The 11194-nt window shown below is 44.0% G+C and overlaps 1 protein-coding gene across 1 annotated transcript in view; it reads left to right on the plus strand.

The window, feature by feature from the left end:
* The window catches only part of SLC35B4 (solute carrier family 35 member B4), a 30898-nt gene extending 22117 nt beyond the window's left edge, over window positions 1–8781 (plus strand). The window contains exons 8-11 of the mRNA XM_029918007.1: window positions 1446–1555; window positions 2785–2860; window positions 6371–6446; window positions 7542–8781. Of these exons, the coding sequence (XP_029773867.1) occupies window positions 1446–1555; window positions 2785–2860; window positions 6371–6446; window positions 7542–7788 (509 nt within the window). The 3' untranslated portion in view covers window positions 7789–8781. The remainder of the gene's footprint in view (window positions 1–1445; window positions 1556–2784; window positions 2861–6370; window positions 6447–7541) is intronic.
* The last annotated feature ends 2413 nt before the right edge of the window (window positions 8782–11194 follow it).

An 11194-nucleotide genomic window follows, 5' to 3' on the forward strand; every position in this document is an offset into this window, starting at 1 on the left:
GGTTTCTTGGCAAGGAGCTTTGGCTAAACAGATTATGCCACAGGGGAGAGAGGCACCCGGGGTCATCTGCCTCCGAACTTTGGTGTTCAGAACATGAAGAGAAGACCATGTCCATATTCGGGGTAGCGTGTTCTACGACATGGCTCCGTATTTCCATGGCTGCCACCGGAATGGTTTCTGGCTGCCTGTCACACCCTTGGGGACCACGGCTTACAGTGTCCTCCATTACTTCATGATCTCTCTGTTGAACAGAAGCTTCTGCAGATGAAGGGCACGTTACAGCAGTTGATTCTTGAAATTTCCAACAGCCTCATTTCTGAATTTTAGATTCATTCTCCTCATAAGTTATCTGTTCCCTAATGAGTGTGCCCAAACCTGATTGATCAGCAGAGTCTCCTGGGGAGTTTTTCAGAATACAAGTATCTCTCTCTGTGGGAGCAATGAGACAACCGTGCAGGGCTCTGACCTCACACTGGAGGACCCAGAGGTGAAACTCCTCCCTGCTTGGCCAGGTGGCACAGTGCCAGCCTAAGACTGGGTAGAAGAGAAACAGCAGTGAAAGGACTCCCTTCTCCCTCCTTCTTGGCCTTGAAACTTTACCCCTCTAGGTTGTCACTCTTAGCATAGATCTTTATGACCTGTTAGAAAAACGCTTTATCCAACAAGAAAAAACTTGCAAAGGATATGAACACACAATTCACGGGAAAAGAATTAGTGTCTGACTGTGCATTTGGCCTCAGTAGTCTTAGAGTCAAAGAAATGCAAATTGTAACCAAAATGCAATCCTTTTTTATTTTTGGTCTCGTAAATTGTCGGGATAAGTAAATGATTATTCTCAGTGCTGCTGAGGGGGCAGTAAGACCGTGATTTTTGTATAACCTGTGAGTGGTAGAAGTTGACACCGCCTTTCTGGAAAAATGTGTGTTGAGTTTTTAAAATATCTACATCTTTTGAGTAAGTAATTCCATTTTGGAAAGTTTATCCTAAGGAAATAATATTTTGTTTAAAGATTTATGTAGAAAGGTGGACATTGATTTTAATGGTAAAATAATTGGAAGTCACCTAGTGATTCTCATGTTGTAATACTTTCAAGTATGGTCCATTCATGTGGTAAAATAATATGGAGCCATAACTCACACCTTTGAAAAAATTTTAATAAATGACTTGAAGGAAAATCCAAGAAAAAGATAATGAAGAAAGCAAGATACAAACTTGTAATATTTGTTATCCTCTTTTAGCATAAAAACAGAAATGGATACAGGGAGATACAGCAAGCTATTAAGGACTGGGTAGTAATATTGTGGTTGATTTTTCTTTTAAAAATCCTGTACATGTTCTACAACTAGTTTGTAATATATGGAGAACTTTAAGCAATCTGTGTTCTTTAGGAAAACGTCTGCAAATGAGCAAGTCCAATCTCTTATAACCCAGTTTTTGTTTTTCAGGTATCGGAGCGCTAACGTTTGCTCTTCTAATGTCAGCAAGGATGGGTATTTTCCAGGAGACCCTGTACAAACAATTTGGGAAGCACTCCAAGGAGGCTTTGTTTTATAATGTAAGCAATTTCTTGAACCTGGGAAGATAAAAAGCACTGAGTCGTAATATGTCATTTCAAATGAAATACACATCTTTCTGATGTAGCTGAAGGACCAGGTTCTTTTAATAGGCCACACATGCGTATTCTGAGCCACGGTTCTCTCCATGAGATGATCTGGTCAGTCGGTGTGAGCCGAGTTGTGTCTGCCAGCCAGGAACGTCCCCCCCCCCCATGTTCCTATGGGTGAAATCAAACTCAAAGCCGTAAGGAAACTTGGGAACGGGAAAATGGGTCCCCAAAACAACATGCCAGGGAGGGTGTTTGTGGTGGGGGTCCCTCTCAGCGGCTCTCTTCACTTGATGGAGAGTTTCATTAGCAAATTCTGTGTGCTTCTGCTTTTTTGTCAGAAAACTGCTGAGCTAGATCCCTCCTCTAACTGTACTCTTCCTCCAACAATATCTCTTCCTGTGGAGATAGCAGCCGAAGCACGGCGCCTCACGGTTCCGGCCGGGAGGGACAGTGTTCAGGGACTCCTTCACTGCCAGCTTTCTGTACAGAAGTTGCAGACAGTCGGTTTGAGATATTTAATTGGAGCTGAAGTATGCGTCTGGGAATTTAAAGCATACGGAACATTCTATCCGGTTCACATCTTTCTCTTAGAACAGTGCCCGGCCCAGAGTAAGTGCCTGTAACGTTGGCTGTGATTCCTCAGCGTGGCCTGTCACCAGGCGCGGTCAGCTGGCGGACCTGTTGGGTCCCTCTCAGCCCTTTTTATTCTTCATTTCATTTTCCCTGACCTCATATTGTCCTCAAATCTCTTTTTCCCGTGAGTTTCCTAAACTCCCTGATATCTGCCTTTGCTTTCATTGTAACTTTTAAATCCTTGCATTTGCTCAGCCATTTTCAAAAGTAGCAAAACATAGCAAATCCTAGGGGCAAAATGACTGTGAGTTAAAATTTCCCTTTTGTTGAGGGAAGGATGCCGGCTCCATTTTTTTGTTCAGTGTGTGATGATCGTCTGACTCCTTCCCCTAAGGGCAAGAGCTGCAGTTTGGGATCGACAGCAGGCCATTCAGTGTCCCCTGGGCAGAGGCACTGGATACAAATAGTTGATTCAGCAAGTCCAAATTGCTTTTCTTGATACTGCTTGTCAAACACCTTGTAAAACTTCAAGTCACTGTACAGTTGCGCTAAATGTTTTGGGATGTGTTTGCTTTTCCACTTACATGAAGTCCTCCTTCCTTTAGCACGCCCTTCCACTGCCGGGCTTCGTCTTCCTGGCTTCCGACATTTATGACCACGCGGTTCTGTTCAATAAGTCTGGTGAGTACGGGGGTCTCCAGGAGAATGGCCAGTTTCTGGGATCAGCTCTCCGTTTTCCTACTGACTTGACCACCACTTCCTCTCATGATCTTCTCCACATCCCTGCCCTGTTCGAAACCATCCCCTTTCTGCCTTCCAGGAATATAGTGCTGTTCACGTGCAGTGCAGCAACACTTTTACAGTTTGCTTTTACAGGTGCTTCTTAGTTATTTGCAAATGATGTAAGTGAATATCTTCAGATTTTATGCTTTGCTTTGGAATTTGTGTGTTTCATTTGCATGTGGCATGTTTGAATTTGTAAGGATGCAAAGACGTAGCCGTAATGCACTGCAGGGGTGGGACCGCAGGACGCCAGGCAGCAGTCCGGCTCTCCGTCCCTGCACATCTTTTTCTGCTGGTGAAGGCGGACCTGCCTGCAGACCCAGCTCTAGTCTAGCCACCTGGGAGCAAGGGGAAGCAAAAACCTCGAGGGGGCTTTTTTCCAAGGAACAGGGTAGGTAGGCAGCAAGAATAGGCAAAATTAGTTCAAATGTCTGCAGGGTAAGTTAGCTATCCCTTGTTAAAGTGGCTATTTAATACACTAGGTATACATTGCCAGTTACCTTGAAAGAAATTACTTAGCTGATGTAAATATCTACTAAAAGACATGGCGTTATACAGACAAGTGAACACACAGGAACAGATACACAGTTGTAAAATCAAGGCTTTACGTGGCTCATACCTGAAACGGTAAGGACAGTCTGTAGAGTGGCAGTGTGCGCCCTGTAACCTTGTTTGCGCTCTGAAGTCTGATTATGCATCATGACGTTGTGACTGTGACTGCTTTCTGTTTGAGTTTGCTGTGTTGGTGTCCCCTGTGCCCACAAAAAAGTGCAATGAAGGCAGTGTGTCAGAAAGTTTTTTAGGGCTCTGGATTACTCCGTCATTTCAGGCTTTTCTTCTTTTCTTTCTTTCTTTTTTTTCTTGAGATCTAATTGACATACAGCTATTTTTGTCACAATGATTTTTAAGGTCTCTTGAGAATCCCCACACAGCAAAGGGCTATTGAAATAAACATATTATTAAATTCTTGGGATTGATTTCATTTAGTTCCTAGAATGCTCTTCTAGAAGTAACAGGGATGGGTATTCATACAGTTTTTTAGAATCTGCCTTCAACTTCTTCAGAATCATACCTGAGTTAAGTACATGCTTTTTCCTTTTGTTTGCCTTGAGGTTTTCTCAGATGAACCTGTTATCCTTGAATTTGCTAAGAGAACTGAAAATCCACCTAAATATGTTAAGTCCTACTGTTTGACTCTTTTCCCAGCAAATTGATACAGTGGATCTCTGCAGTTATTAAATAGTAATAATACTTGTTAACTTTCTTTTCATTTAAGTACATGCTAAGTGTTTCAAAGACAGTTGAGGGGCATGTGGGTGGCTCAGTTGGTTAAGCATCTGACTTCGGCTCAGGTCATGATCTCACAGTTCGTGCGCCCAAGCCCTGTATCAGGTTCTGTGCAGACAGCTCAGAGCCTAGAGCCTTCTTCAGATTCTGTGTCTGCCCCTCCCATGTTCATACTCTGTCTCTGTCTCTCAACAAATAACCATTAAAAAAAAAACCCAAGACAATAGAATTCCAGATTATGGGGCTTTCCCACTAGTCCAGACATAACGGTTATAGTAATTATCTTTACATATATAGCTTTTTATTTTTTTGTAGAAGAAAAGTAACGTTCATTTACTAATCAGATCTTAACATGACTGTTCAGATTTCCTAAGTTATTCTGTATAATTGAAACCCCGCAAACAATTTAGCAATTTCAGAAAAGCGATGAAGGGGCACCTGGATGGCTCAGTCGGTTAAGCGTCTGACTCCTGATTTCAGCTCAGGTCACTCCCAAATATTTACTGTGTAAGCCTTAGTGTATAGAACTAACATCAGAAGGTATTTAAGGGAAGTAAAGTTACCATTCCATTGCCTGACACAGCAGCTAATTTCATTTTCCCAGCCTCCTTCCAGATATTATGTATATTCTTACATAGTTGTCATCCTTGTGTGGATATAATTTTATATCTTTTCTCTTGCCTTCTTTTATATATGCCTGTATATAATCTTCATGACTTTTTTAATTGAATGTGTAATACCTTATTTAAACTCCTTGGCCGTACATAGCCATTGCTCTAAGATTGACCATTTAGATTGATTCATTGTTTCCTTATTATAAATAGTACTGTACTCAATGGAAAACTTTTTTCATCTTTTTGAGGATTAATTCCTAAGAATACATATAAATCCTTTTATTGCCCCTTAAGAATTATTATGAAGTTGATTTTTTTAAATTAATTATTTATTTATTTGAGAGAGACAGTGTGAACAGGGGAGGGTCAGACAGAGAGGGAGGCACAGACTCCGAAGCAGCTCCAGGCTCGGAGCGGTCAGCACAGAGCCCGATGCGGGGCTTGAACCCACGAACCGCGAGATCCTGCCCTGAGCCGAGTTTGGACGCTTAACCGCCTGAGCCGCCCAGGCGCCCCAGAAATTGTTTTAGAACAATGCACCAATTGCTCCTTCTACCAGCCACGTGGCTGCTAGTTGCACTGCCGCCTCTCCAGATGAGGATTTTATCATCTGAATGGCTATTTATTGTGAGAGAGAACGCACGCGCACGTGCAAGCGGGCACGGGCAGAGAGAAAGGGAGAGAGAGAATCCCAAGCGGGCTCCACACTCAGTGCAGAGCCTGACACAGGCTCGATCTCACAACCCTGGGACCATGACCTGAGCCGAAATCAAGAGTTGGACGCTTAACTGACTGAGCCACCCACGAGCTACAGGATTTTATAAATTCTTAATCTCTTTTAATATAAAATGGTAGAGCCTTGTTTAATTTAGAATTCTCTGATCACTAGTAGGATTGAACATTTCCAAATGGCATCTAGTTCCTGGTTGTCTTTTAATGCTTATTTTTGAGAGTGAGAGAGAGGCTGACCTGGGGGAGAGGCAGAGACAGAGAGAAATGCAGAATCTGAAGCAGGCTCCAGGCTCTGAGCTGTCAGCACAGAGCCCGATGCGGGGCTTGAACTCATGAACTGTGAGATCATGACCTGAGTAAGGTTGGCGCTTGACCAACTGAGCCACCCAGGTGCCCCAAGACGATATTATTTTCAACTTCTCTGTACTTCACAGTCTTTCTTTGTAAAGTGGGGTCCTATTCAGGTGAATGGTAAGGAGTTTATTTTACAATTAAAATTATAATTTAATGCGTAAGATTCTCTCCCCTTCTCTGTTCACTTGCATGCTGGCTCGCTCTCAAATAAAAAATAAATTATAATTTAAGAAACCAGTGTAATGACTCTTTAGACTGGTGAAGCCTGGCTGGAACCAAGGCAAATAAAATGGTGCAGGGTCTCGAATCTATTTGCAAGGGAAATAATGTTGCTCTCTTATATTCCGTCTGTATTCCTTGGTCCAAAAAGATGAAGACTTAAGCTGACAAAAATATGACTATCTCCTTTTAATCTTTGCAGAATTGTATCAAGTTCCATTCATTGGTGTGACAGTGCCCATCATGTGGTTCTACCTCCTCATGAATGTCGTCACTCAGTATCCTTTGCTCCCCTCTGCCCGCCGTATGCTCTTCTCTGTTATTTTGCCATAAGAAGGTTTGTTCTCCTAATGGTGCGGTGACATGCGTTTCGTTTCTGCCTGGATCTGTTCTGTGCTGCAGGAGACAGAAACGCCCCTCCAGTCTGGGCTTTCGGGGAAGGCCAAAGAGATGGGAGAGCCTCAGGAGGGCAGCAAGCCACTGGGCGCCATGAGTGAACTGCTCTGGGTGGAGTGGAGAAATGAATGGGGAATTAAGTGTTAGTATGTGACATGGACGCTCCGTGATTTCCTGGAGTTTTCAGTAGTCTAGGATATCTCATAAGCTGCCACAGAATTCTGATGAAATTTCAAACTAATTGAAGCCTACTTTATTATTTTTTAATTTTATTAAACATTTATTTTACATTTATTTATTTTTGAGAGACAGAGACAGAGCATGAGTGGGCGAGGGGCAGAGAGAGAGGGAGACACAGAATCTGAAGCAGGCTCAAGGCTCTGAGCTGCCAGCACAGAGCCCAACATGGGGCTCGAACCCACAAACTGTGAGATCAAGACCTTAGCCAAAATTGGACGCTCAACCGACTGAGCCACCCAGGTGCCCCTAAAGCCTACTTTTTTAAACGGCTCTCTTGAACAACCTTAAGTACATTATAAAAATCGTTAAGTCTTTGAAACCATGAAACAGGGGGAGTCACTCTCATTCCTCTGAGGTCACCTCAGAGATTTTCCTGCAGAGTTCCTTTTTGGACGAGCAGGTAGGAGGGCTGGGGGACCAGGTTCTATAAAGTAGGTTTGTCGACCTTTCCTAAAAGTGTTAGCTTCTGTCACTATGCGGGAGGGGACCCTTGCTGGAAACTGTGAAGAATTCAGAACAAGAATTCATGCCGTCAGGCAGTTTCGAGTCAGGATCCACAAATGGATGGTAGGATATTCATTCTGCAGGCTGTTCTACTAAGGAAGAGCCTCAGAGCAGCTGTAACCCTCCCCGTGTTTTCTGGTTCCTAGAATATGAATATTCTAGAATATGCCAGAAGGTTCTCCCTGCTGTTCTCTTGGTAGTCTGCAGAAAACCACCTTAACCCACCACTCCAGGTACGTGTGCATCCGGGGCGTCTTCATTCTCACCACAGAATGCGCCTCCCTCACCGTCACCCTTGTTGTGACCCTCCGCAAGTTTGTCAGCCTCATCTTTTCCATCTTGTACTTCCAGAACCCTTTCACTCTGTGGCACTGGCTGGGTACCCTGTTTGTCTTCATTGGGACCCTAATGTACACAGAGGTGTGGAACAGCCTAGGGACCACAAAAAGCCAGCTTCAGAAGGAGGACAAGAAGAACTGAGGTCGGCCGGGAACAGAGAGACCAGTGTCAAAATGTGCCAGGGTCTGGTTTCGCTTTCGTTAATGCTGAAGTATTGAACCAACCACGTACCAGTGAATCCTCAGAACGAGGGACTTGGCAGATTTCTTATGGCTCTCCCGACCAACGTTTGTGGACTCCGGATGGAGATCCCGCAACCCCGAAATAGAAATCAGGACAGTTCTCTGCTATTGAACAGCCGGTTGGTTTGTTATTTGTTTACCAGAATATTGGGTACTGCTACTTGTTCATTGACTTTGGAGTCCCAGAGTTACTGGTTTTCTATCCGTGGTCTCAGGCAAGATTATGTCCTGTCGCCATTCCGATGATTCTCTGCCGTACAGTCATTACAATCCTGTGGCCTCGTCCCTTTTTTTCTGTCACCCTCCCCCACCCCCCGCCCCCGCCCCAGCAGCACTTAGAGCCAGTCGGGCGCTCCAGGGATCGACTGAGTGGCCGGGTGAACGGAGACACCAGGGACATTGGCCTGGGAAGGAAGCAGTGTCCCTGAGCGCGGAGCCCTGGTACCGTGGAGCGGGACTCCGGGGAATCCTCCCCCACAGCTTGTTTTGTCTATGCGAAGTCTTTTACTTTCTGTGCTTCAGACCTGCAGCATCCTTCTATGGCACACAGTTAATAAGGAAACGTTGTGAATGAACTGGGAGAGACGTTCTCCCTCAGCCTTCTACGGGAGGCCTGTTAGCGCAGAGAGGCGATGGCGGCGCCAGGGTGGCGGGGAGCAGCTGGCCCCAGCTGGCCCCGGTCAGCTCCCACAGAGCCGCAGCTCCCCTCCGGGCAGAGCCGGGGACCCTCAGTGACACGCTTCTTCACCAGAGAGGGGCAGCCCTGCCGGTCCATCTGCTGGAGGCCTGGTCGTCAGGCTAAAGAGTAGATTACTATGTGGCGGGTATGGGTGTGGCGTATAAATCAGGTCAAATCATGACTAAAATGAATCTTTTTTGTTTTCCTCTGAGATATCTTAATGCTCTTGATGGGTGTTTGTAGTTCGGAGGTGTTGTTTTCCTCCCTGGGATAATTCTGAGAGAGAGGAACGGTGTGAATGTAACGTGTGTAGGGGTGTGTGCGCACTCCTGTGGTTTGCGTGATAATAGAGGAGAGCATGAAAGCGTGATCTTTGATTTCCTTGTTCTTCCCTCAGCCCCAGACCTCGGTTAACCTCACACAAGCTCTTCTCCTCTGTGCGCACAAAGGCCTTTCATTTTTTTTCTGGGCGCAGATTGTGTTCCTAGCTCGCGATGCGGCTCTCCGGCCCCCATGGCCTCACCCCGTGGCGTGGCGTCTTTCCTTCTCTGTCTGCAGCTGTTCCGAGGGGGCCCGAGATGAGTGTCCTAGCACCTCTGGGTCGCTCTGGGGAAGTAACTTAAGCTGCCTCGCTCATCCCTTACGATGTGGATATTGTTTCTCCCTCTAAGTCACAGGGTTTTCAGACTGACTTGTTGTTCTGGACCTGGACAACTTTCCCGGGCTGGTAATGGTTTATTCCAAAAGGTGGTGAATTTGGTATGAACCTATTCATAGACTCAAAAGGCATTTTCTTTGAAATACATACAGTTCCTTAGACTAATGGTGCTATAAATAGCATGTGTTAAATAAAAGCTACTTTTGTAAAAAAAAAAAAAAATCACTTAATAGAGGAAGAATCTGCCCCTGGGGGCTATTGGATTGCTTTGTGTCTGGAGTCTTAACAGGCTGGACCCTTACATAACTTAGTTCATTCTTTCTATGTTGATGGAAGTTTTTAGTAATCAAAATGTATTGGGGAACCCAGAGAGCATTTAACTGGGTCTGTTAGGTTTTAGATTCTGGCTTTAGAGAGTATATGTTCCTGTCAGTCGGAACACCTCTGCTGATTTTATTAACAAGAGGTTATAAATGGACAGATTAGGGCACTCACACAATAAAACAGAACACATATAATAACAGAATGTCTGAAATGCCCTGTGAGTTGGTTTTCCTGTCTCGTGGCTGGGCTGTAAAAAATGTCTAGCGGACACTAGTTAATACTTTCATTAGAAACTTTTCTTGGACCATTACCGTTAGATAACTGGCTTTTCAGTTCAGCTTGAAATTAACTTGTTAATATTAAAGGGGCAGATTAACCATCTTCTAGAAAACCAGACCAGTGTAACTGGAGGAGAAAGGTCTATTAAATGCCTCTCTTCTTTCTCTGGGTCAAGACTATGTAACTTTCTACCCACAGATAGTTTGTTTACAAAAGAGAGGGGTGTTTAAAACATCCAAAACTCTGTCAGAGCAAAGATCAAAAAGGATGACACTAGTGAGAAAGTATAGTGAGTGTGTGTGTGTGTGTGTGTGTGTGTGTGTAGACACATACCATGTACCCATTTAACATCTCGACTGGTATCATCAAGTAACAGGAGAAAATGGTAGCTATTTGAATTAATGTAGTGTCTACGTAGCCTTTATCACAATTCTGTTGTCACATTATCAGTGCTGTCTTTTTCATTTTTTATTAATTTATTTTTGATCCTTTATCTTTTCATCCAACAAGAACAACCATTAATGCACTTGGTAAGTTTCTATCCAGTTTTAAAGTATTTAGACATAATCTCATTTCCTCCCTCTTCTTCGTGCCCAGTTATCCAAAATGAAATGCTACAGTACTGTATTCTTCTGGGAAGATTAACTGACATTTTTAAAGGATTCTCATATCTTGGGGTCATTTCTTGAGCACTTTTTCTCCCTTCTGCCCTATTTTTCACTCCTCGGCACTGCCTCCAGTTTCTTCACTGCAGCCTCTGTTCACTCGTCTCGTTTTCTACAGTCTCGTATCTGTTTATGCCTCTATTCTTTGGGGGCCTCTGATGTTTTTGTGGGTTTTTACAAGGTGTTAATATCTGTGTAACATGTATTTGGTTATACATCGTTGGCAGCATTGACACTTGGAGGGTGAAAATATACAGCCCCTAAGTCTGAACATAAGGGTTAATGTAAAAATGTTTATATATTTTGTTACCTCAAACTGGGGCTGAGACTCTTAACTACCATTCCCTTCTATGTTTGGAAAGTAATTTTGCTTGCGCTTTTTACCCCACCTTGAGCTGACATTATTCAACGGTGCCAAATGCATATGGGGAGGGGAGGTGGAACACCTCAGGAGTTACAGCCCTTGAGCTGGCTGTGGGCCAGTGGGTATGGTAGAGGAGGAAGAAATTTTCCTCTGTCCAAGGTTCTTCCAGCTGGACTAGAAATTAAATTTACATAAGACAGGAGAAAACTCAGTTTTATTTTGTGCACACAGTACTGGTAAAAAAGACCCAAACAAAAGACCAAAGCAGGCATTTAAAATCTACATACATTTTAGACAGTAACTGTCAGAAATTGAGAGGAAAAACAATGGGTGTTT

Source organism: Suricata suricatta, chromosome 2 (assembly GCF_006229205.1).
Source record: "Suricata suricatta isolate VVHF042 chromosome 2, meerkat_22Aug2017_6uvM2_HiC, whole genome shotgun sequence".
Taxonomy (NCBI): Eukaryota; Metazoa; Chordata; class Mammalia; order Carnivora; family Herpestidae; genus Suricata; species Suricata suricatta.